At 73.8% G+C, this 25801-nt stretch overlaps 3 protein-coding genes across 3 annotated transcripts in view; 2 read left to right on the top strand and 1 right to left on the bottom strand.

Annotated features, from left to right (window-relative positions):
• Window positions 1-172: 172 nt before the first annotated feature.
• Window positions 173-2336, top strand: APRT (adenine phosphoribosyltransferase). Its single transcript, XM_037515745.2, has 5 exons — window positions 173-275; window positions 443-549; window positions 1039-1172; window positions 1363-1441; window positions 1550-2336. The coding sequence occupies exons 1-5, from the start codon at window positions 196-198 to the stop codon at window positions 1690-1692; spliced, it is 543 nt and encodes a 180-aa protein (XP_037371642.1). The 5' UTR covers window positions 173-195; the 3' UTR covers window positions 1693-2336.
• On the bottom strand, window positions 2155-5511 carry CDT1 (chromatin licensing and DNA replication factor 1). The gene is given in 11 exon segments (XM_054697615.1): window positions 2155-2612; window positions 2861-3062; window positions 3127-3267; window positions 3485-3506; window positions 3508-3671; window positions 3949-4049; window positions 4160-4305; window positions 4378-4575; window positions 4779-4912; window positions 4981-5012; window positions 5289-5511. Coding segments are annotated over 11 exon segments (1527 nt in total). The 3' UTR covers window positions 2155-2448.
• A 7959-nt stretch (window positions 5512-13470) lies between these two features.
• PIEZO1 (piezo type mechanosensitive ion channel component 1) overlaps window positions 13471-25801 on the top strand; it is a 31022-nt gene continuing 18691 nt past the window's right edge. The window contains exon 1 of the mRNA XM_054697616.1: window positions 13471-13534. Within this exon, the coding sequence (XP_054553591.1) occupies window positions 13471-13534 (64 nt within the window). The remainder of the gene's footprint in view (window positions 13535-25801) is intronic.

Below are 25801 nucleotides of genomic sequence, written 5' to 3' on the forward strand. Positions count from 1 at the left end.
CGCGGCGCCCCGCGCAGGCCCCGCCCCGCCCCGCGCTCCGCGCAGGCCCCGCCCCGCCCCGCCCTCCCGCGCAGGCCCCGCCCCCGTCCTCCCGCGCAGGCCCCGCCCTCCGTCCTCCCGCGCAGGCCCCGCCCCGCTCTCCCGCGCAGGCGCGCCCGCCCCGCCCCGCCCTCCGCGGACACGCGTGCCGTGGACATGGCGGACCCGCGGCTGCAGCTGGTGGCGCGGCGCATCCGCAGCTTCCCGGACTTCCCCGTCCCGGGCGTGCTGTTCAGGTGCGGCCGGCCGGGCGGGCGACGCGAGGGTCCCGCCGCGGCTCCGGGCGGCCGGGGCGCGGGGCGCGGGCTTCCTTCCGCCGCGGGCGGGCCGGGCCGGGCCGGGCCGGGGTCGGGCCCCGGGGGCTGCGGGGCGGGCCCGGGTCAGCGACCTGCCTCGCCCCCAGGGACATCTCGCCGCTCCTCAAGGACCCCGACTCCTTCCGCGCCTGCATCGGCCTCCTGGCCGCGCACCTGCGGACGGCGCACGGCGGCCGCATCGACTACATCGCGGGCAAGTGCGGGCGGCGGCGCCCAGGGCCCCCCGCCCGGGGCCTGCCTCGGTGGGCGCGCTGGCGGGCGGGCACTCCCCTCCGCCGGGGCACCTCCCGGCCCAGCCGGGCGTGGGTCGCCCTGACCGCGTGGCGTCCGCCCGGCGCGGCCAGAGCTCGGCTCCCCGGGCCCCGCCTCCCCCGGCGCGGGGAATCCACCAAGACCGGGCGCGGCCCGCAGGTCACCTCCTCGGACGCTCCAGCCCCCCTGCCCGGAGGGCCACGGAGCAGGCGTCCTTGCGGTGCCCTTCAGGAGGCCTCCTCCCGCCTCGGCGCAGCCTGCCCCCGGGCTCAGCAGTAGCGGGTTAAAGGTCAGGTGATAGCCCGAGGCCCCAAGGTTACCGCGCCCTGGTCAGCAGGTGCCCCTGGGCTGTCTGGAGCCAGCGAGGCCAGGCTCCTTGGCGGCTCCCGAGCCGCACGGCTGCGCCCGACACCCCCGCTCTGCCTGACAGGCCTGGACTCCCGTGGCTTCCTGTTCGGCCCCTCCCTGGCCCAGGAGCTGGGCTTGGGCTGCCTGCTCATCCGGAAGCGGGGGAAACTGCCCGGCCCCACCGTGTCCGCCTCTTACACACTGGAGTACGGGAAGGTGAGTGGGCTCGTCGCCACGGCCCTCCGCCCCAGGAGAGCTGCGCAGGCAGAGCACACGTTGAAGAGGACCCAACGCAGAGCTCAGAGAGGCCGAGACACTGAGCGGGGCCACGCGGACCACGGCAGGAGGTGGAGCCGGGGCGACTCTGGCCCGGAGGCCATCTTCTAAGGCTGCGCTTCCATCACAGGCTGAGCTGGAAATCCAGAGGGATGCCCTGGAGCCAGGGCAGAAGGTGGTGGTGGTGGATGACCTGCTGGCCACTGGCGGTGAGGGCCCCGGGCACAGGGGCGGGGGGCACCCTAGGTCCGCTGGCGAGCAGTGGGACTGCAGCCCGGGGCAGCGCAGGCGAGGGGCCTCACTCCCGCCTCCCCCAGGAACCATGCGTGCCGCCTGTGAACTGCTGGGCCAGCTGCAGGCGGAGGTGCTGGAGTGCGTGAGCCTGGTGGAGCTGACCTCGCTGAAAGGCAGGGAGACGCTGGGGGCCGTGCCTTTCTTCTCCCTGCTGCAGTATGAGTGACCCCATCCGGGCACCTGCAGCAAGCAGGGTCCTGCCTCAGGCGGCTGCTGGCGGAGGGGGGCGCACTGGCTGCCCACCCACAACGTCCTGTGACTTTCTCCGCCCCCCGGCCCTTCCAGTGGGTGCCGGCCTGGAGCCGACAGCCTAGATGCAGCCAAGCCCGGGTCCTTTGGGTCTGGCCCTGGAACAGCACAGCCCGAACATAATAAATGGTTTTGCTGGCGCACCACTTGCCCAGGTGTCCGAGGCCGGGAGGGGTGTGTGGGGTGAGGGGGCACCCCACCTGCAGCAGGGCGGCTGCCCTGAGACACCACCTTCTCGGTCTCAGCGCTGGGAGCCCGGGACGGATCTTTGGGTGCTCCAGCAGGGAGCAGCTCCCAGAGGCCCCTCCTCTGCCCCAAAACCAGCGTGGCAGGTCCCCCCATCTCTGAGGGATCCCTCCCATCCCACACGAGGGGGTCTTCGCCCCATCCTGCATCAATACACAGATCTCTCTAGGGGCGTCATTCAACATATCCGCGGCAAAGCCCCCCGCCCTGAAGAGCAGCACGGGGCTGGGCTCGGACACCACCCCACGGCAGCAGAGACCAGTCACCAGCAAATCAGTTTAATGACAATCGTGCACGTGGCGGGCCCCAGGCCGGGAGCCCAGGCCGGCCGGGCAGAGGCGGCCTCGGCGAGGCGGTCTGCGGTGGAGTGAACTTGGCGCCTCCGTGCAAGGGATAAAAGCCCGGCGAGGTGGGGGGGGGCCACGGCTCACAATGCAGCCTCCGCCTTGGCCACACGGCCCAGCTTCCTAGTGACGTCCGCCAAGTCGGCAGCCTTGTCCAGCTTCACGTAGGTGTCCGAGCGGATGCGGTGCAGGCTCAGCCAGTCGGGCAGCAGTTCGGAGAGGAGCAGCACGTGCTTCTCCATCTCCCCTGCAGAAACACCGGCACCCACAGGCCCTCAGCGGCTTCCAAGCCACAGGCCTGCCCGCCAGCCGACCCCGTGAAAGCAAAGGGTCGAGGATGGGAAGCACTCCGCAGGGCCTGACCGTGCCACCTGGCAGAGAGCACCCCTGCACATAGCCTTGGGGGGCCCCTGAGGACACAGTGCCCACCCAGTGCACCCTGGGACACCCCTAGGGGCCACCTGGTCAGGGACCAAGAACGAGCCCCACACGCACCGTGGCTAAGGGCCGTGCCGTAGCTGCCCACCATCCTGGCACAAGCCACCTCCATGCTGAGCGCCGGCCTGCGCTCCGACACAAAGATGCCGCGCAGCAGGCGCGCCAGCGCGGGCAGCCGCTCCAGCTGCTGCAGCCGCTGCTCCTGCTCTGGGCGCCGCGTCATCTGCGCCAGCTGCCTCTGTGCTGCCTTGGCCCGGACCTGCAGTGGGCACAGGGTCAGCTGGGGCCAGACCCTCGGCACCCCCTGGGACACGCACACTCACCCGCTCCAGCAAGTCCTGAGACACCCCCTTCAGGGCAGTGGCTGGCGTGGCTGGCGGTGTAACCGGCAGGGGCGTGCTGGGGGGCCCTGGGCTGCCAGGCTGAGCTGTGCGCAGGGCCAGGTCACTCAGGGCCTGCTCCATCTAGGGGCCAGACAACAGATATTAGAAGCCTCCCGCCCAGCCTGTGTGAGGTCACCTACACCCCACCTCTGACCGCTTGGGAGGTCCAGACCTAGCTCATCCTAGGGTGTACCCTGCTGGTAACATGGGAGGGCGGGTGCCACCCCAGGGCCTATAGCAGGGCCGGCTCCCACCCATGTGGGCCAGACCGCCCTCCCCAGGAGCCCACCAGCCTCACCCTGGGCGGCATCAGGCTGCGGGCGGGCCAGCACCTCCTGGGCGGTGGCCAGCTTCTCGGTGCTGGGCGGTTGGGGCAGCTCGGCTGGCTCGATGTCAGGTACCTCGTCCACATTGAAGCGGGGGTGCCAGCGTGTCAGCTGGTCTTCAGGCACTACCATGGGGGGGTCCAGGGAAGCCAGGAAGGCCTGGGAGGCAGAGTGTGCAGGTAACACCTGGCACGTGTGGGGTGGGGGCAAGGATGTCCAGTCCCCCTCCCTGTGCCCAGGTGGCTGGGCTAAGCGCAAAGAGCAACCCCCGCTCCTGCTAACACACCTGGTGCCTTCCAGGGCCCGAGCCCGTAGCTGCCCCGCCACACCCACCCTGTCCTCCGAGAACCCTGACGCGTGTCCATGTCCACTAGGTGACCGAGGCTGCCCCAGCAGGACAGCGTGGGCAGTAGAGAGCAGCTCCACCAGGACTCACCCTGTGGTGCTCCCGCACGCGAGCTACCAGGTTCTGGCTGAAGACCTGCCGCCGGTGCAGGAGGCAGGAAGCCGAGAGCTGGGGGGCTGTGCCGTCTGCCTCTGTAGGGAGAGGCCGGCTGAGCCGCAGTGGCCAGCCCCCGGCTCTACTTGTATACGGGGGCATGGCCACGCAGGTCCCACAGCAGGGCGGGCCAGGCCCATGGGCTCACCTGAGTCAAGCAGCGGCTCGATGGTCAGCTGGTAGTCAGCCTTCCGGACGCCGTCGGTGAAGGTGGGGACGTGGCGCTCCTGGCGGAAGCGGTAGGATGAGGGGTACACGGTCTTGATCTGGCCCACGTTACGCTCCTCGAAACGCCTGCAGGACAGGGTGTGGGCCAGGGCTCGGGGCAGCACCCCACCCCCCCAGGCCAGGCCCCAGCCTGCTCACTTGCGCATCATGTCCTGTACGCCCTGCTTGACCTTGGCAAAGGTGACGGTCTCGGAGCGGTTGAAGAGCATGCCCACGATGGTGTCCATGCTGCGGAACATCTCGGCCAGCACCTGGTACTTGTAGGGCAGCACGAGCCCGGGGGGGCCCGGCTGGGCGAGGGCGTGGAAGCGCTGGTAGGCGGGCGGGGTCCCTCCACTGCCAGGCAGGAGCCAGGAGTCAGACCCAGAACCCCAGACATCCCGGCCACCCCCAGCCCGACACAGAGACCCACAGCGCAGGCAGACGCGGAGACGGGTCAACCGCCCCGGGGAGGCGCGAGAGCCCAGAGATGCCCGGATCCGAGCGCTGCAGCTCCCCGCAGGGGGAGGCCACTGCTCTGCCCCCTGCCCAGAGCTCACCATGGCTCTGCCGGGTGCCCCTCGGCCTCGGGGGTGCTGGGCTCCCCTGCGTCGTCCTTCAGGGCTCTGGCGCTCAGCTCCCGGGCCCGCCGCAGGCACGCCCTGAGCTCAGAGGCCGTGGGCCTGGCGGGGACCTGCGGACACAGGGCGCTGTCAGCCAGCCCGGCCCCGGGACACCCCAGCCCGCGTCCAGCCGCCTCACCTCGTGCTCCTGGGCCGCGGGCCGGGGCAGGGGCCCGCCGGGGGCGCGGCCTGCTCTGCCTCCCGCGCGACGAGCATTCCGGGGCGCCGGGGCCGGACGCCTGGGGAAGGACCCGAAGGTTACGGAGGGCGCGGCCCGGCGCGTCTGCTGAGGGCGTCCCGCCGCCCCGGGGGCGCCCCTCGCGGGGTGCCGGCGGAAACGCGCGCCCCCAACTCTGCGGCGGCGGGGTGCCAGCGGGCGCTGCGGGCCCCCCCAGCCGGGGCGCCCCCGCCCCGCCCTCGGCGCCCCCCGCGCCCCGCGCCGCTCACCGCGGGCCCGGCCGGCAGCCGCAGCCTCCTGCGCGCGGGGGGCGCGGGGCCCTCGCGGGCGGCGGGGTCGGCGGGCGGGCGGGCGCTTGCGGCTGCTGCCCGCGGCGCGGGGCGCGGGCGTGGCGGGGCTCGGGGTGCGCCAGGACGGCTTGGCCCGCGGCGCGGGGGCGCGGGGCGCGGGCCGGCGGCGGGCGAAGAAGTCGGTGAGGCGGCGCTGCGCCATGGCGGCCGGCCGGGGACGCCGCGCCGCTTCCCGCCGACTTTCGCGCGCTGCCCGGCCCCGCCCCCGCGCCGCCCCGCCCCGCCCCGCAACGCACGCACGCACGCACGCCGGCAGCCCCGCCCCGCCCAGGCCCCGCCCCCAGGCCGCGCCGCGCGGCAGCCCCGCCCCGGGACGCTCCTTCGCGCCGCGCCGGAGGGTGGGCGGGGCGGGCGGGGCGGCGTGGGCGCGTGTGCGCAGGCGCCGTCTCGGCCGGGGCGGGGCGGGGCGGGGCGCGGGGCGGGCCCGGCGGCGGCGCCTCGGGGCCACCGGGGAACCGCGTCCGCGCGGGCGCCCCGGCTGCCAGCTCGCGAGCCCGCCGCGCGCCGGGGAGCAGGCGGGCCGTGCGCGCGGCCGCCCGGGCCGGACCCGTCGCCGAGAGGGAGGCCGCCCGGCGCCAGCAGGCTCGCAGGGCAGGCGCGGCCGCCCTCGGGCCGGTGCCGTGCAGGCCGGGCGGGAGCCTGACGCGGGGCGCTGGCCCGGCCGCGCCGTCCCCTCCTCGGGCTTCCTCCGAGGCGCACGAGCTGCGCCGGTCGCGGCCGCCCCGCGGGGGCGCGGGCAGGGCCGGGGCTGCGCGGGGCGCGCGGGCAGGCGGGGCCCGGGGCAGAGCTCCCCGGGCGGCCTCGGGGCCGGGGTGAGCGCCGAGGGCGCTGGCTCCCAGCTGCCGGCGGCGGGGCTGTCTTCGCTCCTGGGGGGCAGCAGGCCCCCCCTTCGCATTTAGAGCGGGGGCGCCTGGCTCGGCGAGCTTGGGCCTCGGGGGCCGGCCACAGGCTCAGTATCAGGCTCCCCGGGCCGGGGCCGGCCCTACCCCCGCAGATAAGGGGACGGCGGGACGCGGTGGGAGCCTCCCCTGGGCCCCACCCGCCTCTCATTCCTCTCGCCGCCGGCCCACGCCGCACTGGCCGGGTCCCGCGGAATGTGCGCGGGGCCAGGGGCTGGGCCCAGCCTCCCAGGAGGCCCGGGGAGCCACCTCGGGGCTACAGCGGAGGCACGGCTGGGCGCTGGCCCCTCCAGGGTCCTGCCCGAAAGGGTCCTGCCCGGGGCGGTGTGGCTGCCTGGCTGAGCCTGGCCCGTGAGCCCCCAGGACTGCTCACAGGCCCAGGATGATCCGGGCTTGGATCCAGGGTGTCTCTGCTCCCTGTGGGGTGACGGTGAGCATGAGGGTTAGAAGCCTGGGCATTGGGCGGCCTGAGGGTGTGACTACCGTCACCCCACCAGCCGCTGCTGCCGCCACTGAGCCTGCCGTGGCCAGGACACACCCCTGCGAAGTATTATGAGTATGACCCACAGGTCTTTTGGGGTGACCCCAGCTTTGGGGGCTGCTCTTCGGCAAATTGCTGACCCACTTACCAGGATGGGGCTCCCTCCTGGATGTGTACTGAGGGGATCCCTCCCAGTCACAGCTGATAAGACGAGCGTCCACCGGAGCCAGTCAGATCCTCACTGAGCCCCAGACCCGAGTAGGGTCACCTACCACCCCCACCATTGCATGAGTGAAAGGCCAGACCCACTTTGTTCTGCCTGGGAGGGCCAGCAAGCCGGGCCACGTGTCTCCAGGGCCCAGCAGCCTGGCCGGGCCACTTCCGCAGTTGATCTCAATGATTTCCGACTTCATCTCGGTGAGACTGGGCAGCTCTCCAGGAAGACCCGGCCCGCACCATGCCAACGCCACTGCGTCCCCATGTTTGCTTCTCTTCCCTTATTTAAAGCGCCTCAAGAGCCTTGGCTGAAGCATGGCTGCAAATCTGGGTCCGTGGAAGGCTGTGTTAATAGAAGTATGGAGGCTAAAATAAGGGAGACAGAAGGCCTGCTCTGCCCTTTTTCATCAAGGCTCCTCCTGCAGTGCCATGCCACCTTGCAGGGCTGCAGGCTTGAGGGCAGAGAGCCCTCCCCACAAGGGGCCCAGCCCTGCGGGGGAGCCTGGGGACAGAACTTTCACTCGTGTGATTGGTTAGTGTTTCCTGGGCGGCTCTGAGGGCCCCCCAGGCAGGGCCACACAGGGAGGAGGGGGTGCTGCTCTCAAACAGAGCACTTTCCAGTGCAGAAAGACTTTAGTCTAAAAAGTTTGTTGGGGCCTCCCTGGTGGTGAAAGGGGTTAAGATGCAACCTATGAAACCACCCACAGCCTCTGCAGCATAAGTTCGGTCCCTGGCCAGGGAGCTACCCACATGGCACAGCAGACCTCTCCTGCCTCCCTGCTGCTCCCCTCAGCAGTGGATTTCAGTCAGTTTGCCTGTTCTGCTCGCTGCTCTGTCTCTGGGGAGTCCTCTCACCCCCCACCTCAGGTCTGCACCCCAGTTCTTGTATGCATAAATAAATCTTTAAAAAACAAAAACAGTTTGCTTCCTGTGAAGAATGAATAGCGCAGCCTGGAGGTGGAGTGACGGGGCCACTTAGTAGGTCTGAGGGATCAGGGAAGCTTTGTGAAGGAGGTGACGAGGGAGCTGAGAGCCTCCCGCCAAGGAGGAGCTGCTGGGAACATCTGTGGGGACAGGGAGCATGTGTGCAAAGGCCCTGCGGCAGAGGTGGAAGACAGCTTCCTGCGGGAGTGGGTGAGGCTTCATCACCATCATTTTGATCACCACCATCAGACTTGTTATCAGAACCATTTCTTCTTTCTATAATTTTTTAAAGATTTATTTATTTATGCATTCAAAAGCTGGGGGACAGGCCAGAGGCGGGAGGTGAGAAGACTCCCAGAGACAGAGTGGGGAGCGGAACAGGCGGATCTACCCAAATCCACTGCTGAGGGAGCAGCGGGGAGACAGGAGAGGTCTGCCGCGCCCTGTGGGTCGCTCCCCGGCCGGGGATCGAACTCTGGCTGCAGAGGCTGCGGACAGCTTCACAGCACTGAGCCAAACCCCTGCGCCCCCAGGGAGGCCCCGTGAGAGCGACCGTCCGCACAGCACCCCCAGCTCCGCTCTCCCCTCGGGACACTCCGTGAACCGGCTCGAGCAGCGGTAGGTCCCGCGTCCGGGCCGCAGCCCCGTCTCCCCGCCACATCCACAGGCACCGCCGCGCCGCCCGCTCCCCCTGCGCGCCCGCCCCGCGCCCTCCCGGCTGCTCCCGCCCGGGCCCCGGCGTCACCCAGGCGGAGTCGCGGAGCCGCAGCGACAGCCGCCGGTGCCGCCGCCCCGGGCGGAGGCCGGGTCCCCCGCGAGGCCCCCCTGCAGCTCCCAGGCGGGCGAGGAGGCGGGGCCGCGGGCGCAGCCGGGCGAGGGGCGCGGGCGGGGGTCCCCGGGCGGCCGGGCCGGCTGGGCGCGGGGCGCCGCGGGGGCGGGTCTGGGTCTGGACGCGGGAGCCTGTGGCCGCGCTGGCCGGGGCGGCGGCCGCGGGGCTGGGCCAGGACCCGCCCGCGCCTGGCTCCGGCCTGGCCGGCCCGGGACCCCGGGCGGGGACGCGGCGGCCGCAGGCGCTCGGGCCGAGGCTCGCCCTGCGCGGACAGGGCCCTGCGCGCTCGCCCCTCGGGCTGCGGGGGCCGCGCACACCCGGGCCCGCGGCGGGGGGCGGGCGCGCTCCCAGGGCGCCGCCGGGGAAGCCCGACCCGCAGGCCCCGCGCCCCCCCGCGCCCCGGCCGGGCCCCGGCGGGCAGGCGCCGAGGCCCGAGGCCCGGGAGGCGCCCGGGGGGGGCCGACTCTCCGACGGGGTGGGTGGGCGGGGCCGCCACGCGCCACGTGGGCGGTGGGCGTGGCGGTGGGCGGGGCCGACTCCCTGTCAGTGACGTGGATGGGCGAGGCCGGCGACTGGCACGTGTTGGGGTGGGCGTGGTCGGTGGGGGCGGGGCCGCTCCGTCACGTGGCGGGCGGGGCGGGGCCGTGGGCGGCTGGGGCGCGCGGCGGGGGGCGCGCGGGCGGGGGCGGGGGTGCGCAGGGGCAGGTGGGGGTGGCAGGCTGGGGGGCGCGCGGGGAGGGCGCGGGGGTGCGGGAGGGTGCGGGGGCGCGGGGTCAGGCAGGCCCCACCCGGTCTCCTGCCGCAGGAGGCTGCCGGAGGCCCCGGCGGACACAGCGCCCCGACTGCCCACCGCGCCCCCCCCCGCGGCCGCGGGCCACTGCGGGAGCGTCGCCGGCCACGGGCGGTCAGCGGGGTCGCGTGGGGCCGGGCGTGACCGCGGCGGAGGGCACGCGCGGGGGCGGGGGGCGCCAGGGCCCGAGGGTGCGGGCGGCGGCGCGGCGCGGGTCTGCGGACCCCCCGGCGGAGGGTCAGGCTCCTGCGGGGGCCCGGCCCCGCACCCCTGGCCAGGGCGCTTCGGCTGGAGCTCGCCGCAAAGAGCCAAGCGGGCCGCCCCGGGCACGCGGGGCAGGGGTGTCCGCCGGCCGCATCAGGCCTCCGTGGGCGCCCTGGGGCCGGGGGTCACAGCCTCTGGGTCCCCGGCACCGCCGTCAGGGTTCAGGCCCCTGCGCTGGCCCACGGAGGCCTGACCTCATGCCCACCTCGGGGGCGAGGCAGACCCGCGTGCCCCCCTCCGCGACGGTGGCCACAGGCGGCTGCTCCAGGACGTTTGGGCAGCCAGAGGGCGGGCACTGTGCAGGCTGAGGTGACCCCTGGGACCCCGCCCCCTCGGCATTCTCCTTGGGTGCAGCTCAGATCCCCCGGCGCAGGCGCGGGCAGCTGCTGAGTGCCAGGAGCTCTGGCGTCCTGCCCCGCAGGGCCCCGGTGGGTAGGTGGGCCTGGGCCACTGGCCGCCCCCCAGGCCCGGGCTGGAGGGGGGCCTGACCCTGCGGGCTCGAGGCCCTCTGTGGTCCTGCTGGCCCGGCGGCCCGGGGCGGACTTGCTCCCCGCAGCTTCACAGAGCACCGGGCAGCATCCGCTGCTGGGGCCCGGGCTGTGGACCCCCGCACTCCAGGGTGGCCCCGTCCTGCCTGTCAGACCTGTTTCGTGCCGAGATGGGGGAGCGAGACGGCGGACAGCTGACAAATGTCCTTAAGCCGGGTCCACGCCCGGCCCCTTCACCTCAGCCGTGGGTTCCGTGCCCTCGGCTCCGGGGGGCGGCTTGCAAAGGTGCCGGGGCGCAGGCCACAGGCCCCGCCGGCGGGGTGAGGCCCCGCGCAGCTGCTGCAGCACAGGGTGAGCCAGACCAGGCTGACCGGGGCGCCGCTGCGGAGTCGGGCCGCCGGCTGAGCGGGGCCTCCGGGCACCAGCTGGTGCCCAGTGGGGAGGGGGAGGCAGGGAAGGGAACCAGCTCTGGGCCCCGCGGGGATCCGGCGTCTGCGACGGGACAGGACGTCAGCGTTTCTACAGCAGCTTCGGTTCCTGTTTCCAGAGAGGGGCGCTTGGGGAGAGCGTCCCCAGGAAAAAAAATCTCATCGAGCCTCTGGTCAGGACAACAAAATGTAGAAGAAACAAAACCTGGCTGCGGTGGGGGTGCCCGTGCGGGCTGCGGTGGGGGTGCCCGTGCGGGCGGCGCGGGCGGGGGGGGGGGGGGGGGGGGGGGCGCCTCTGCGGCCTCTGGCCCCGGGACCGTGAGCGCGTTTTGGTGGGGATTTTTTCAGGGGGGAGGATTTTCCTTTAGGATTTATTTATTTATGCACACGAGAACTGGGGTACGGGCCAGAGATGCAGGGGGTGAGGGGACTCACCACAGAGCGGGGAGCCGAGCAGCCGCACCACCGACAACACTGCTGAGGGCAGCAGCGGGGACAGGCGCGTCTGCCGCCCCTGTGGGCAGCGCCCTGGCCAGACGCAGGCCGCGGGGGCTGGGACGGCCCTTGGCGCTGAGGCTCCAGCCCTGCGCCCCAGGGAGGCCCCTCACGGTGGCGAGGAGCCATGGGGCGACGCCGCGCAGGCCACCCTGGGCAGGGCCTGCGTGTCCGCTCGGCGTGTGTAACCGGCCGGCGCCGTCTATTTCCAGGACTTTCTCATCATCCGGAGCAGAAACTCGACACCGTTGGGTAGCGGCCCCTCCCCAGCCCGGAGCCCGCGCTCCCTGCCCCGGCCTGCGGGTTCCGGGGTTCCCCTGGGCGGGTCCGCGTCTGTCTGTCTGTCTGTCTGTCTGTCTGTCTGTCTGTCTGAACGCGGGTCCTGCCCGCCACGTTCCCGGTGGGCAGCTCGGTCTCCCGGCGGGGGCCTGGCTCGCGTGTTCTCGTCCATCCGTCCGTTCTCGGGCACCCGGGTTGCTCCTTGGCCTAGACGTTGGGGGCCGAGACCGCGGAGTCCCGGGGTGCCCGGGCCGCCTGCCCAGGGCCTGCCCCAGCACCGCGCCCATCGGCGGCGGCCAGGCCCCCGCCGGGCTTGGGGCTTCCCTTCTGGCCTGGCCTCGCCACCGGGGCTGGGATGGAGCGGGCGGGGCTGGGGGCGCAGGCTGGGAAGTTCTCTCCGGCGCTCCCGGGGTCCCCGCTCGCTCGCGGGCGGCGGGGCGGGCGGTGCAGGGGCTGCAACCTTGTATCTGAGCGCCCGGGACACACTGTAGCGCGTCCTGCCTCCGCGCTCCTCACACTCCCGCTCGCGCAGCAGAGGCCCTGGGGCGCCCCGGGACCCCGAGAGCCAGGACGCCGCCCCGCCGTAGGCTGGGGCCCGGGCGCCCCTCCCCGCCTCCACCCCCAGGGCCCTTCCCCGCGCTGGGCCGGGGCTGCGCGTGGCCTGGACCCGGGGCTCCAGCTTAAAGCGTGGCCTTTAGACCCGCAGGCGAACGGGGGCGTCTTAGCGCCTCCGGGGCCTTGTGCGGTCGGCATCCCTGTTCCTAGAGGGGGGCCCTGCACCCCAGGATCTCCCCGAGCAGGCGGGCGGGGCTGCCCAGCCCCCAGAGGTGCGGCCCTCCCCTGTCTTCCGCGCTCCGGCCACAGCCCGCGGGGGCAGGGGGGTGCTCCGCTTAAATCCCCGCGGCTCTGAAACTTGGGGGCCACCACCCTGTCTCGAGCGGCCCCCAAGGTGCCGAGAGGGGATGGGATCCTGCGCCTGGGAGCCAGTGGCCGCAGAGCGCGTGTGGGCCGTCCTGGTGGGGGGACCCCGCCCCCGTCCTGCGCCCCAGCCCACCCCCACCCGGGCGCCTCATCCCTGACCTGGGCACCCCAGGCCGCGCGTTCTGGGGGGTCCGCGAAAGCCCAGCGAGGCGCCGCCCGGGAGGGGCGCGGGGCGACCTCCGGGTGCTCCCGCCTGCTGCTCAGAGGCCGGCCTTGCCTCCCGGGGGGCCCCACTCGCGGGGCGCCCCGCTCCCCCCTCAGCGGCTGACCCAGGGGCCGGGCTTCCCGCTTCCTCGCCAGGGGACCCCGGCCTCCGAGACCCCGCCCCGGGGTGCCGGCTGTCCTCGCGGCCCCGGGACGGAGTGATGAGGGCGCGGCTGGGCGCCCCGCCAGGGTTGGGGTGCAGGGCCCGCCCCCACCTGCCCACCAGGCCTGGCCGCGAGGGGTTCTGCGGGCGCACCCCGTGGCCCCCAGGGGCGCTGCGCCCTCTCCGCCGGGGCCGCAAAGCGAAAGCCGCTCTGGCCACGCGGGCGCCGTCGCGCGTGGGGCGCTGCGCGAGAAGCCCGGGCTGGGAGCTTCCTGGGGCGCTCGGCCCGCCCCGCGCCCCCCGCCGGAGGCCGGAGCGGGGGTCCCCTCGGCGCGCGGGCGGGGCGGGGGGGGGCCGGGCCGGGCGGGGCGGGGCGGCCGCCGGGAGGGCGGGCAGAGCCTATAAAGGCGCGGGGCGCGCGGGCGGGCGCAGGCAGCCGCCCAGCCGCCGTCCGGCCCAGCTCGGCCTCCGCGAGCCCCGGGACCGCGCGCTGCCCCCCGCCGCGGGGCGGGGCGCACCCCCGAGCGGGCGGCGAGAACAAGGACGCGGAGGCGCCGGGCCCCGCCGGCCCCGGGGTCCCGGCCGCGGCACGTGCGGCGACCCGCCCTGTGCGCCATGGCGCGCCGGCCCCGGCCTCCCCGCGCCGGCCCCTAGCGCCCCGCGCCGCCCCCGGACCCCCGCGCCGGCCCCCGGCGCCGCCCCGGGCGCCCCGCGCGGGCCATGGAGCCGCACGTGCTCGGCGCCGGGCTCTACTGGCTGCTGCTGCCCGGCGCGCTGCTGGCCGGTGAGTGGGGCGCGCGGGCGGGCGGGCGCGGGGGCGGGCGGGACGGGGCGGCGGGGGCGCGGGCGCGGGCGCGGGGGCGGGCGGGCGGGCGGGCGTGGGGCGCGGGCGGGGGGCGGGCGTCCCCGGCGTCGGGAGTGGCGCCCGCGGGCGGGAGCGCCGGCCGCGTGGGAAGGGCCGGGGCGGCGCGGGGCGGACGCAAAACTTTTCTTTTTCTTTCGTGTTAAAACAAAAAAGCGCCAACTCGCAGCGCGGCTTCCTGAGCGGCCGCGCTTCCTGCCCGAGCCCGGGCGCCGGGAGCGGGACCCCGGCCGCGCCGCCCCTCGCCGCCCGCCCGCCCGCCCTCCGGCCGCGCTCCGGGGGGCACAGCCCGGGCCGCCCTGCCCTGCCCGCCCCGGGCCCGGCGCCTGGCGCTGCCCGCGGTCGGGGCGCTGGGCGGGCGGCGGGGCGCAGGGCCCGCGGGACACGGGGCGCTGCCGGAAGCGCGGCCTGGCCCTGCCCGCCGCCCGCCGCCGTGCCCACCCCCGCCAGGCCTCGCCCACGCGGCCCGCGGCTGGGCGGGGCGGCCGAGCAGGCCCCCGGCGGGGGCGCCGCGCTGCGGGGTCTGCGCGTGGGGCGGGGGCTCGCCCTGGACGCTCGGCAGCCCCTGGAGCCCACCCGGCCGCGGAGGAGCCGCGGGCCGGGCACCTGGGGCTGCGCCTGGCCCGGGCCAGGCCGCGGTTTTGTCTGTCGCAGGGAGAGGCGGCGAAGTTTGGGGAAGTTTTCGGGCCGGAATCAATGAGGCCCATTGAGCGGGGCGAGGAGGGAGTGAGTCACCCTGGGCAGAGCAGCCCCGGAGGCGCGCTGCCCGCTGGCTGCCCCCCCTCCCCCGGCCTCTAGGCTGCCCGGGACAGCCGGCCCAGGGGCCGCAGAGGCCAGCCACGCTTCTCGGAAGTGCCCCGGGCGCCTGCGGCCTTCGCTCCTGGCCCCTGGCCGTGGGGGCTTCCAGGGCAGCGGCTCCGAGAAGACACGCGTGTCTTGGTGTCCCGGAGTCCCCTGAGGTGCCCCAGCTGCTGAGCGTGGGCCGGGCACTCCCCGGGACGAGCAGAGGCGGCGGGGCCGGGAACGGGCTGCGGGAGGCTCTGTCCAGGTGCCGGCAGCGCCCCGCGCCGCCCCCCAGCCCCGCCGCGTCCTCAGCGCCGGGGCCGCCCATGCCCACCCTGCCCTGCCCGCCGGGCTGTGGGCCACGCTTCGCAGCGGGCGAGGAGCCAGCCGGGCGACACCGGGCCCTGGGGCTGGCCCTCGTCCCGGGCATGGGCCGCTCCCAGCACCCGCTCGGCCGCTGATGTCAGGCGCTGGAGGGCCGCTGCTCTGGCGTGTCTCGGCGCCTCCTCGCCGGACAGGCCTTGGCTGGAAGCGCGGAGCACCCTGGGTTGGGGAGGGCGAGGTGGCGCTGGCCGGGTCGCCGCGGCCTTAGTCAGCCCGGGCCCGCTGGCTCTGGCGCGGCCAGGAGCGCCTGTGTCACGCCCACCTGCCTCTCGGTCCCCCCAGAGGCTGAGGGCCTCGCCGGTCTCACCCGATGTCCCTGGAGCCCGGCACTCAGCCTTGCGAGCTGGGGGCGTTTGGAGGTGCCGGGCGGGACAGCACCCCCAGCTCCTGACTCCCGGCCGGGGCGGGCACCCAGCACAGCAGGCGCAGGAGCACGCCCTGCGGGAGTCCGTGGGGACCCCTCCTCCCTGCCCCCCCAGGCTTCCACTGCAGCTGCCTCGGCACCCCCTTGAGGCACCCGGTTCTGGGGTCTTCTTGAGGCCAGGGAACCCAGGCCTCCGACAGCGGCCCCTCGGGTGACGCCAGCCTGGAGCCCCGCTCTCCCGGCCTGAGGCTGCTGATGTGCCAGGAATAAGAAGCCCCAGGGTCGGGCACCCCAGAGCTGGGGTGGGTCTCCCTCTCCCTCTGGGACCCCTAAGGACCCGCTCCGGGAAGGCCTGCTTGTAGGGGGGCTGCCGGGGGTGCGTGAGCATGTGTGGAGGGGGCCGGGGTCGGCCCACAGCGCAGGGTGGGTCCCTTGTGGTCACCCGCAGGTGCCCGGGCCTGGCCAGCTCGCGCCCGGCAGGGCGTCCCGCAGAGGAAGCCATCGTGGGGCAGGAGGTGCCCGGCTCCCCCGGGTCCTGACGCAAGGCTGCTTCCTGGGCGGGGTCTCCCCTTCTGAGAGGTGGCACATTTGCTTTCGGCGCTTGAAACTGGAGGGGAGCCGGGGGCCCCCAGGCGGAGCGCAGCTGCAGGGGAGCGGCCTTGGTGTCCGGCGTCCCCTCCGGCCCCAGCTGCCAGCCAGCGTGGCCGCCCCTGTAGGGCCCGCCGTTCCCCGCAGAGTCGAGAGCGGGGCTGCTTTTTGCTACAGATCTTGGAAACCTCGGGAGCGGGCGCCTGCCCTGCCGCGGTCTCTGGTCCGAGCCCTGCCCCGCCGCCTCCCGGGGCTCCAGGTCACCGCGGCCGGACACTGTCCCGGCTCTGCCCCACCCCACCCCCATCCGGCCGGGGCTGCTGCAGGACGCAGGACTCGGGCTCCCGCCTGCTGGGAGGGGCTGGCGGCTGCTGCTGGCGGGGGAGGGGGGTCGGCGGGAGGTGACCAGCTGGGGTGACCTGCTCCTCCCACTGGCGGGGCCGCCTCTGGTTGCCCCCTGGGGGGACAGCGGGGAGGGGCGGCGTGGGGCCGGTGTCGCTCTGAACCCGCGGGGCCCTCACCTCTCTCCGGTCCGGGCTTTCTGTGAAAGTGTGGGGCTGTTCCCAGGTCTCCGGGCTCTGGGGCTCTGGTTCTGAGCAGGGACGCGGTCGCCCCCTGACGCGGCAGCCCCAACACCGTCCTGGTGCGCCCGGAGCCCGCATGCGTCCCCAGATGTGCGTGCGTCGCGCTGCGTGGTGTGTGCTGTGGTCAGCGGCCAGGGCGCCGGCCCCGGGGAGCCCTGACCCCGGCGGCCCCGCACACAAGGTGCCCAGAGCTGGCCTAGGGCCCCGGGTGTCTGCAGCCCCCCCCCTGCTCCGCAGAGCCCCTGCAGCACGCCCCGTGGGTCCCGGCCTCCCCGAGGAGCCCCGGCCCGTGCAGGCGTCCTCCTGCCCGCTCCCGGGGGACGGCCCTGGGCAGGAGCCAGAGCCAGGGGTGGGGCTGCGCCCCTTCCTGGTGAGCTCGCTGTCCTGGGGTCCCCGTCCCAGTGCTTGGGTCCCTGTGGGTGCCTGTGCTGCCCTGGGGGGAAGGGAGCGGGACGGATGTCCCACACAAGGGGCCCAGGAGGGCTGTGCGCAGGCCCGATGGTGCTGGGCGGCCGGAGGCGGCGGGCTGGACGTGGCTAAGTGGGCAGTGGGCTGGGGGGCCTGAGGCTCAGCAGCCCCTCCCCCGCGGAAACGCACAGGTCCCCAAGATGCACTTTCTCGCCGAGCTTTTTTCTTTTAAACAGATTTATGCATTTATGCACCCAAGAGCTGGGGTACAGGCCGGGGGGGTGAGGGGGTGAGAGGACTCCCCAGAGACAGTTGGGAGCAGAACAGGTGGATCCACTGAAACACTCTGCTGAGGGGAGCAGCGGGGAGACGGGAGGGGTCTGCTGCGCCGTGTGGGCAGCTCCCTGGCCGGGACTGCGCTCAGGCCACAGCGACTGGCAGTAGCTTTGCAGTGCTGGGCCTAACCCCTGTGCCCAGGGGAGCCCCCTCGTGAGCTTTCATCCCTAGGGCGCACTCCTGTTTCCGGTCTGCTCTCCTGTCCAGGTGTTGCCTGCCGCCTGTGACTCTGTGGTCCCCGTTCTTTCTCATGGGGTGTCCCATTTGGGGGACCCCCCTTCTGGTGCTGGGTTTCTGAGGTGGGAGTGGGCAGGTAAGCCCTGTTAGGAGCAGCGGCCCAGACCAGCCAGGCACCCCCAGGCCGAGGCCCATGACCACAGCGGCCCCGCAGCGCCCGGGGGTTTGCTGAGGGGGTGGGTCAGCCCTGCCGTGTGCTTTAATGACATAATTATAGGGGGTATTTTAGGTTCCCCCGACGGGTGGCTGCTGACTGCTCCGACTGGAGACATATATAGCCGGGCCCGCGCCTGGCTGGCCGGCCTCAGGGATGGTGACCGCCGTGGCCTGCTGCAGTTGCCTTCACCAGCCCAGGTGGCTGCCTGGCGCGGGAGTGGGGTGGGCGCCCCACTTGGGCCCCACCGGGCACTGCCCACGTGTGTGGCGAGACCCGGCCGCCCTGCCCGGGCCTCCCTCCCACCGCCGGGAGAGGAAGCGGACCGGCTCGGCACAGAGCCTGGGCCTGCAGGAGCAGCAGGGGCCGGGGACACGCCCTTGTGAGGGGGCCCCGCTGGCCTCAGGCCTGGGTCCTGGGCGCCCCCCAGCCCAGGCCCCACCGAGGTAGCCTCTGAGGGGGAAGCACCTTCCAGCGCCGAACGCGTCGGCTCCTTTCTCTCCCAGCCTGTGCTGGGGACTCCGGCCTCTCCTGGGCTAGGCGCGAGCTCGGGGCCTGGCGTCTGTGCTCTTCACGTGAGGTTTGCCCGTTTCCGGGGGTGACCTGCAGTGGCAGCTCCCCGGCCCTGGTCTCCACCGGGCCCTGCCCTCCTCGGCCCTGACGTGGCCCCGCGGCCGCCGCCAGCCTGGTGGCTCGGGCAAGGCCCGGGGCGTCTCGTGGAGGGGTGGGTGTCCGCTTACCTCCCCGGTCCAGGCCCTCGAGCCCTCTGCTTGGACAGACGGGAAGCCCTGGCCACAGCCCACCCGAGACCCCCCTGCTGTGTGGGCGCCCGCGGAGACGCGCCCCTCCTGACACCTGTGCGGTGGGGACCCGTTTGGGGGCATGGGGCTGGGCAACACTCCCGAGGCAGAGGCGACTGGGCTGAGCCAGGCTTCCTGCCCCTGCCCAGGAACCCTGCTGCCCGCCCGCCAGGCCGCGGTCCCCTGCCCGGCTCTGGGGCGCCTGTGGGCCGGTAGATGTATGGGAACTGCCTGGTTGGGCTCCAGGGGCCCCCACAGAGCCCCAGGGCAGGGGCGGGGGATGCCCGGGCAGGGGCCTGTGCCCGATGGGAGAGTGCACGGCTGGGTGCCATCTGCCCTGAGCCCCGACTGTAGCCGAGCTTGGCTTGTTGGCTTCGGGGTCCCTGCAGGCAGCTCTTCTCGTCGAGCCTGTGCCCCATCGGCCGGCCCGCGCCCCCCACCCCCGCCAGGGGCCCGCACTGCTGTGGGGGCTTCGCTCCCAGCTGCCCCTGCTCCAGGCTGGTGCTCCGAGCGGGACTGGACGGGAGGCCCGGCCTCACCGCCCCAGGCTGGGCTCCGGCCTCCGGTCGGCCCCTGGCTGAGCCTGCGCCGTGTGGGGCGGGGCGTGAACTTGTCTTGAGCCGCAGGGGCCTCTGCGGGGTCCCAGGAGCGCAGCCGTGGCTGGCCCCCCCAGGGCGTGCAGCAGGGAGTCTGCTCCGGACGGAGCCCCAAGCGCTGTGCTTGCCCGGGTCAGCGCCCTGTGGGCCCCAGCCCTGCCCGTGCTGTCCCCGCGTGTCCCCCGCCTGAGCCCCGCGGTCGGGCCGTGTGGACACGGGGCAGTTCCCGGGAGCCTCGCAGGGGCGGCCTGGCTGGGCGCTGCGTCCTGCTGGGGCTCCGACGCGACGGCCGGTGAGTTCCCGCCCCCCAGCGCCTCCCGGCCCCCAGCACCACCTGCCGAGCCCCCGTGCCCGGACCTCCTCGGCGCTGGGCCTCGCGGTCCTGCCGCGCCCTGGCCGCCCGGCACGCGTGTGTCCTCCGGGGCGGAGAGGCGCCCGCCCGTCCCCAAGCCCGGGGCCCGCGCCGGCCGTCCCGCCGGCTCTGCCCTCTGCCCTCTGGCCGTCTCTCCCTTCCGTCGTGCTGCACGGGCAGGGCCGGGGCTGGCCGCTGCCCCCTGGACAGGGCCCGGGCTAGGCCTCCCTGGCGGGGCCGCCCTCCCTCGGCAGGAGCGGCTCTAGCCTTATCGGTGGGCGCAGGTCTCTGGGCCAGGGGGAGGCGGCCAGGCCGGGCCTAATCTCCCGAGGTCAGCCCTGGTGCTGGTGCCTCTGCGGGGACCTGGGGGCTGCGGGGCTGGGGGCGCGGCACAGCAACATGGGGCCCTGGGGGGCGCCTCCTTGGAGCAGGGGGGGGCCCCTGTGCTTTTGGCCCCGGACCTCCGCGAGGCGTCTGCTGCCCCGGTTCCCCTACCACGGCGAGGGGGCAGACTGTGCCCTTGCGGGAGGCCCGGAGTGGGTGTGAGCTGGGTCCCCCTGCTGCCCAAGTCCGGGAGGCGCGGCGGAGAGGCCGCAGCCCCATCTCCTGGCCTCGGGGCCGAGGCCTGCCCTGCCGCCCCTGGTCTCCCGCACCCTGTCTGCTCCCTGTGCCGGCGCTGACCGGGTGGGGCTGCTCAGCACGCCCCTCGGCCCCCATTCCTTTGGGGTGGCTGTGGAGCCCCCAGCCTCGCTGAGTCTCTGTCCTTGGCCCCTGGGGCTCACCCGAGCAGACGCCCCCTGACCGTGGCGGGACAGGGGTGGGGTTGTGTCTCGCCATCCTGGCGGCTCTGGCTGCGTGGCCACGGCCCACGTGGGGCTCTGGGGCCTCCCGTGGGGCTCTGGGGCCACCTGTGGGGGCGGAGGGCTTTGAGGTGCAGTGGCCTTTGGAGGGAGCCGCCCCTGAGGGGGCAGGGCAGGGCGGCGGCCCTGGTTCAGGGGTGACTGCAGGCCGTGGGCGGGCGCGGCGTGACAGTGGCGCTCGGGGGTGGTGGGGACGAGGCCACGCCCGGGTCACGTCCCTCCTCTGCGCTGGGCTGGCTGGCCTGCCTGTGGGGTGCCCACGGCTTGAGCTGGGCTCTGGCCCTCTGGCGTGTCCGGTGGTGTCTGGGCCACACGAGCCCCCAGAGCTGACCCACCTTGAATCGCCTGACCTTCGGCTACCAGGCGGGCGCCGGGGCTTCTGTCCAGCTTCCCCAGTGTGGGGCAGCGGCACGGGGACCTGCGGTGCCGGGCCTGGGTCTTGACACGGAACTGTGGGGGGCCGGGGAGGTTGTCCAGGCTGGGCAGCGGGTGTTTGACGGCCGCCCCGAGAGCATCCCCCGACGCTCCGTGGGTCCTGGTCCCACCCCCGCCCGCACTGTCTGCTCTGTGCACAGGGTCTGGGGGTGCCCCTGGGCTACCTTGGGACTCGCGCGCAGACGTCACTCTGTCCCAGGCGCCCAGAGGTCCCCAGGGCAGGCATCCCTGGGCCGCGGTGGCCAGCCTGGCACTCCCTGTGTGACTACCGGGCACCCTGGCGTGCTACTGTTTCTGTGCCATGGCCAGGCTGGGCCTCCACCCCGAGCCTCCTGAGGGCCCGTGTCCAGCCGTGACTGACGTGGGCAGTGACCCGGGCAGGCCGCAGCTGAAGCTCGTGGGGCTGCGGCCACAGAGCCCTGCAGTCGGGAGCTGAGCCGGCCTCGGGGGCCGCCGGGGGGGCAGCAGAGCCGCGCGAGGGCCGCGGATTCCTCGCTGGTGAGGCGCTGGCTGGGCGGGGCTCCGGCTCAGCCGGTTCAGCGGGAACGGGGGAGGCTGCCTGGTGACCCTGGGGACTTGGGGCCATCCTCAGGCTTGCCAAGCCCGGCTGAACCCCGGCTTCTGGGTGCCGGTCGGCCAGCCTGTGGCCGCTGGGGGAGCCCGTCCCAGTGGGCGCACGCCCGGCACCTGCCCGTGTCCTGTCTCTGGGGCGGCAGCTGTGCGGGGCGGCCTTGGATGGCAGCCCGGGGCAGAGGGAAGGGGCAGCAGGGGCTGGCGGGGGCACGGGGCGGGCACATCCCCGGCTCCCACACCGGCCTCGCGGGCAGCGTGGCTGCTTCTGCCGAACTGCGGAGAGATGGCGCCGGCGCAGGCAGAGCAGCGCTGGGCACACGCTGTGCTGGGGGGCGGAGGCTGCCCTGGCCGGAGCTGCAGCCCTGCGCCGTCAGCAGGGCCCTCCCGGCCTGGCCGTGGGCCCCCCTCTCAGGCGGAGCGGGCGGGTCTGCCTGGCCTGGGTGCATGTGGCTGCCCCAGCTGCCCCCCCGCACCCCCCCCCCCGTGTCTAGCCAGGGCCCTGCGGCTGGAGGGGCCACTCAGGGACTCTGGGACCCCAGGAGGCAGCAGGCAGGGGGCCACCCCGCGTGGTACTCCCTTTGTGGGGAGACGGAGCTGCAGACCCCTGACTGCATCCAGGGACGGGGGTGCCCAGGCCAGCCCAGCCCCAGAGCTGGGGGCCCAGAGCGACATCCCACCCCGGGCTGGGTGGCGCCAGCGCGGATGCGCCCCTGTGGTCAAGGCAGCCTTGGGGGGAGCAGACTGGCACCCTCGTTTTTTTAATTTATGATTTTTTAAGATTTGCTGACATTTATTTATGCATACAAGAGCTGGGGTGCAGGCCAGAGGTGGGGGGGGTGAGAGGACTCCCCAGAGACAGAGTGGGGAGCAGAACAGGCGGATCCCCAGAAACACACTGCTGAGGGGAGCGGCGGGGAGACAGGAGGGGTCTGCCGCGCCGTGTGGACAGCTCCCTGGCCGGGACCCCACTGAGGCCGCAGTGGCTGGTGATGGCCTCGTAGTCCTGGGACTTAACCCCTTGCACCGCCGAGGAGGCCCTGGTGTCCCCATTTTAAAGGGGGGCAGCATCGACAGAGAGGCCACCATGTCAGGCTCCTTCCTGTCATCCTGGGCACCCGGCCCAGGAGCAGGCTGGGTGGTTGGGGCTCTCTGATGCCCCCCAAGTGACAGCTGCCCCCACGTGGGCAGGCTCTCGGGCAGGGGCCGCTGAAGCTGGCCTGCTCCCCAGGAGGGGCGCCCACTGGAGGCTCTGCCCCCCTCCCGAGGGCCCGCTGGCAGGGGAGGGCGCTGGCCGCACTGGCCAGAGCAGGGGCGCCCCGCCTTGTGGCCCCCGGGGACCCCCGCGACACTGCTGCTCGCTGTGCTGTTGGGAATTAGATTAGTTTTCCATAAAAACAGGATGTGGCGGGTACGACGGCGCCGCGCCGAGCCGAGCGCTCACACTTTTCCAGGAAGCGGACGTATAGCTCGGGCAGCTGACCTGTCCCCGGGCGGGGGCCGCGCTCTCCTCTCCTGGGTGGGGGCCGCTCGGCCACTCCCCAGCTGGGGAGCGCGTTCCAGCACCAGGGCCACCCCCCGGCCTGCTGTGCACCAGCCTGGGCTTCCTGGGAGGCGGCCGCTGAGGGGCAGTCGGGGCTCCCCGGAGAAGCAGCAGGACACGGGCAGGGCCTGTCCCGTGCTCTGTGGGCACGCGGGGCGGGGGGGGCGGGAGGCTGGTTCTGTGCGTTTGGCGCGAGCGATGTGGGCTGGCCCGTGAGAGGCTGCGGGCGACATGGCGCCTGGGGTCCCAGGGGCACCCCCCTGGGCCCTCCTGGCTCTCGGGCTTGGGCGGTGGCCGCGGCCCACCTCAGCCTGTGGGACACCCAGTGGACGGAACTCAGTGTCCGCCCCGTCCACAAGCTTCTCCGGGGCGACTCAGAATGGGCCACGCCGGCCCAGCCTCGCTGACCTGGGAAATGTGCCGCTGCCCCGCCCCGGCCCCCAGCACTGAGGCCCTGCCGGCCCTTGCCGGGTGCCCGCTTCTGGCCTCACCCCGCGGGTGGGGTGCGGGGACACCCGCCGGCAGGCCCCCTGGGGTTGGTGCAGTGCAGGGAGGGCGCACCCTAGAGCAGGTCCTGGGCTGCTCCCATCTCACTGAAGGGCACTGGGGCTCGGGGGCAGAGCTGGACCTCGCCTGCCACGGCGCCGCCGCCCCCCTCCGGCGGCCCCCACCCCACCCCGCACCCCTTCCTGGGGCCCGACGTGCCCTAGAGTGGGGCAGGACCTGGAAAGTGACCGCAGAGAGGACCGCGGGGGTGCAGGGCCAGAGTGGGCCCCCCACCCTGCCCTCCTGGAAACCCCTCCCACCTGTCTGTGCCCTGCACAGGCTGGGCGAGCCCGACGCCACGCCCTGGGTGCCAGCTCAGGTGGTGCTGGCCTGCTGTGGCCTGGGCACCCCGCGGGGCCACATGCCGGGGTCAGGCCCTGCTGCGCCCTGGGTCAGCGCCGGCCCCTGTGTCTGCCCAGGCTTGGCCGGCCTCAGCCCTGCCCTCCATGCAGGCCCCAGCCAAGGCGGCCGCATTGAAGAGCACGGCCCAGCGCCCAGGGCCACACGCCGGGCCCTGCGTCCACCGGCGTCCACCGGCCATCCGGCGGGCGGCGCCTGTTTACCTGTGTTGCACGAGGTCAGGGCCTGCGCTGGCTCCTCCCCGGGGCTCAGGGGAGCTGCCTCCCCTGTGGAATGCAGGCCCCGCCCGGGCCCTGGAATCTGGGCTCCGGCAGGCCTGCTGGGCAGGGTGGCCGAGCACTGACCCTTCGGAGGAGCCGAGCCCAAGACACAGCCACCCCCGCGCGCAGACGGCGGGCGGTGCTGGTTGCTGGGGTGCTGGGCGTGGCTCGGGCGCTGAGGGGACTGCTCGTTGGCGGGAGGGGTTCTCTGATGAGCCTGGGCCCTTGGGGCGGCATCCTCCAGGGGAGGGACCTCCTTGCCCGCCCATTGGCGGCCCCCAGCCCTTCCATACAGGGCAGCCTCGGGCGCCCCGCCCCGGCCTGGGCCTCCAGGGTCTGCGGTGGAGTGTGGCTGCTCCTTCCGCCTGGCCTGGTTGGGGGCTGGAGCCCCAGCACTTGGCGCACCCCTGGCCGCTCGGCCCTGCCAAGCACAGGCTCCAGGACATCTGCCAGGCCCCAGTTCTGGGGGCCAAACACCCCCCTCCTGCCCTGCTGCTGTCCCTGGCCCTGCAGGGTTCACCTCAGCTGTCGCCCTCGCCGTGCCTACTCCCGCTGCCCCTGGAGAGGAGCCCGTGCGGCTGTGCAGGCCTCTCCTGAGTCTCCCTGTCCACGCTAGTGTGCTCCTGTGCCCCCCACCTCCTCGGGGCTGGAGCTCCCGGTGGCACTCCTCAACGGCGGCGGTGGGTGCTGTGGGCCGCAGACACGCCAGGGCAGCACCTCAGCCCTGGGCCCCTGCTGACCTCTCCAGACACCTGCTCCAGAATGGGGGGCTAGATCCCAGCCCAGGGTCCCCTGGGGGGGGCCGGCAGGTGCCTCGGAGCTGCGGGTAGTTGCGGACCGGGGCCAGCAGCCGTGTCCCGCTCTCGCACCGCCCCCCCTCCCCCGCAGGGTGAGCCGTGTTTACGGGTTCTCCTCCAGGCCAAATACGGCAGAGGAGGAGACTCCCCGGGAGGCGAGGGCCGCCTCTGTCCACCGTGCGCGCTGGGGCCAGTGAGCGGCGCAGGGGTCTCCGGGCCTCATGCTCCCGAGGCCTGGCGCGGACCTAGGGGCTGTCTGGCTGGGCCCTGAGGCCACCCCGGCAGTGGTGGGAACCGAACCTGAGCCACTGTGAGGCTGTGGCACCCCTGGGCCTGCACCCAGGGGGTGTGGTCAGGCCTCAGAAAGAGGCGCCTCAGGGAGGGAGTGAATGTGGGAGAAGCGGGGGGGTGTCTCAGGACCCCCCCGGGCCTCAGCCTTGCTGTTCCCCCTGGAGCCAGCCACTCGGCCCACCCAGGCCCATGCAGGTCCGGCCCTGCCGCCCTCCTGCCAACCAGGCCGGGACCCGTGGCGCTGGGGCAGCAGGGAGGGGACCCTTCAGGCCCAGCTGAGGGCTGGGCCACCCAGTAGCTGCCCGTGTCCAGCGACAGTGACAGGTGGGCCGTGGTGTGTCCACCCAAACCCAGCTGCCCCTCCCAGCCACTGGCCTTCCTGCTCCTGTGGCTGATGTGGGGGGATGGAGGCGCCTTCGTGCACCCCCTCTGTCCCTGCCTGTGCTGTCCCCACCCGCTTGTGGCCGGCTCTGGCCCCCATGGTCGTGTGCACGCAAGTTGCAGACCAGGCTGTTCCAGAGCTCCAGGGCCGGGGGTGGGGGCCTGCAATGTGCATGCTTGGGGGGGCGGGCACGAGCTGGTCATCTGCCTCCCTGCGCTCTCGGCCGGCCCAGCGGCCGGCCCAGCCAGGGGTCTGGGCTGTAGACTCAGGCCTGCGGGGGGCCGTGAGGGTTGGAGGCGGGCTCCCCACCCCTTCCTATTGTTCCCGGCTCCGGAAAAGGCGTGCTTTCCCTGGGGCTGGCAGGACGCCCCGTCTGAGCCCCCATGCCAGGCCAGGCCAGGCCAGAGCAGCGCCACCTGCAGGCCGCATGCGCCCAGGTTCCTGCCGACTCGGCCACATGCCTGGGCAGCAGCAGTCACCGTCTCGCGGAATGTCCTGGAAGTCCTGGATTTGGAGCCCAGGCCTGGACCCAAGTGCTGGCCGTTACCCCTTCCCTGGG

This window comes from Talpa occidentalis, unplaced genomic scaffold (genome assembly GCF_014898055.3).
Source record: "Talpa occidentalis isolate TD23 unplaced genomic scaffold, MPIMG_talOcc4v2.1 talOcc4.17, whole genome shotgun sequence".
Lineage (NCBI taxonomy): Eukaryota > Metazoa > Chordata > Mammalia > Eulipotyphla > Talpidae > Talpa > Talpa occidentalis.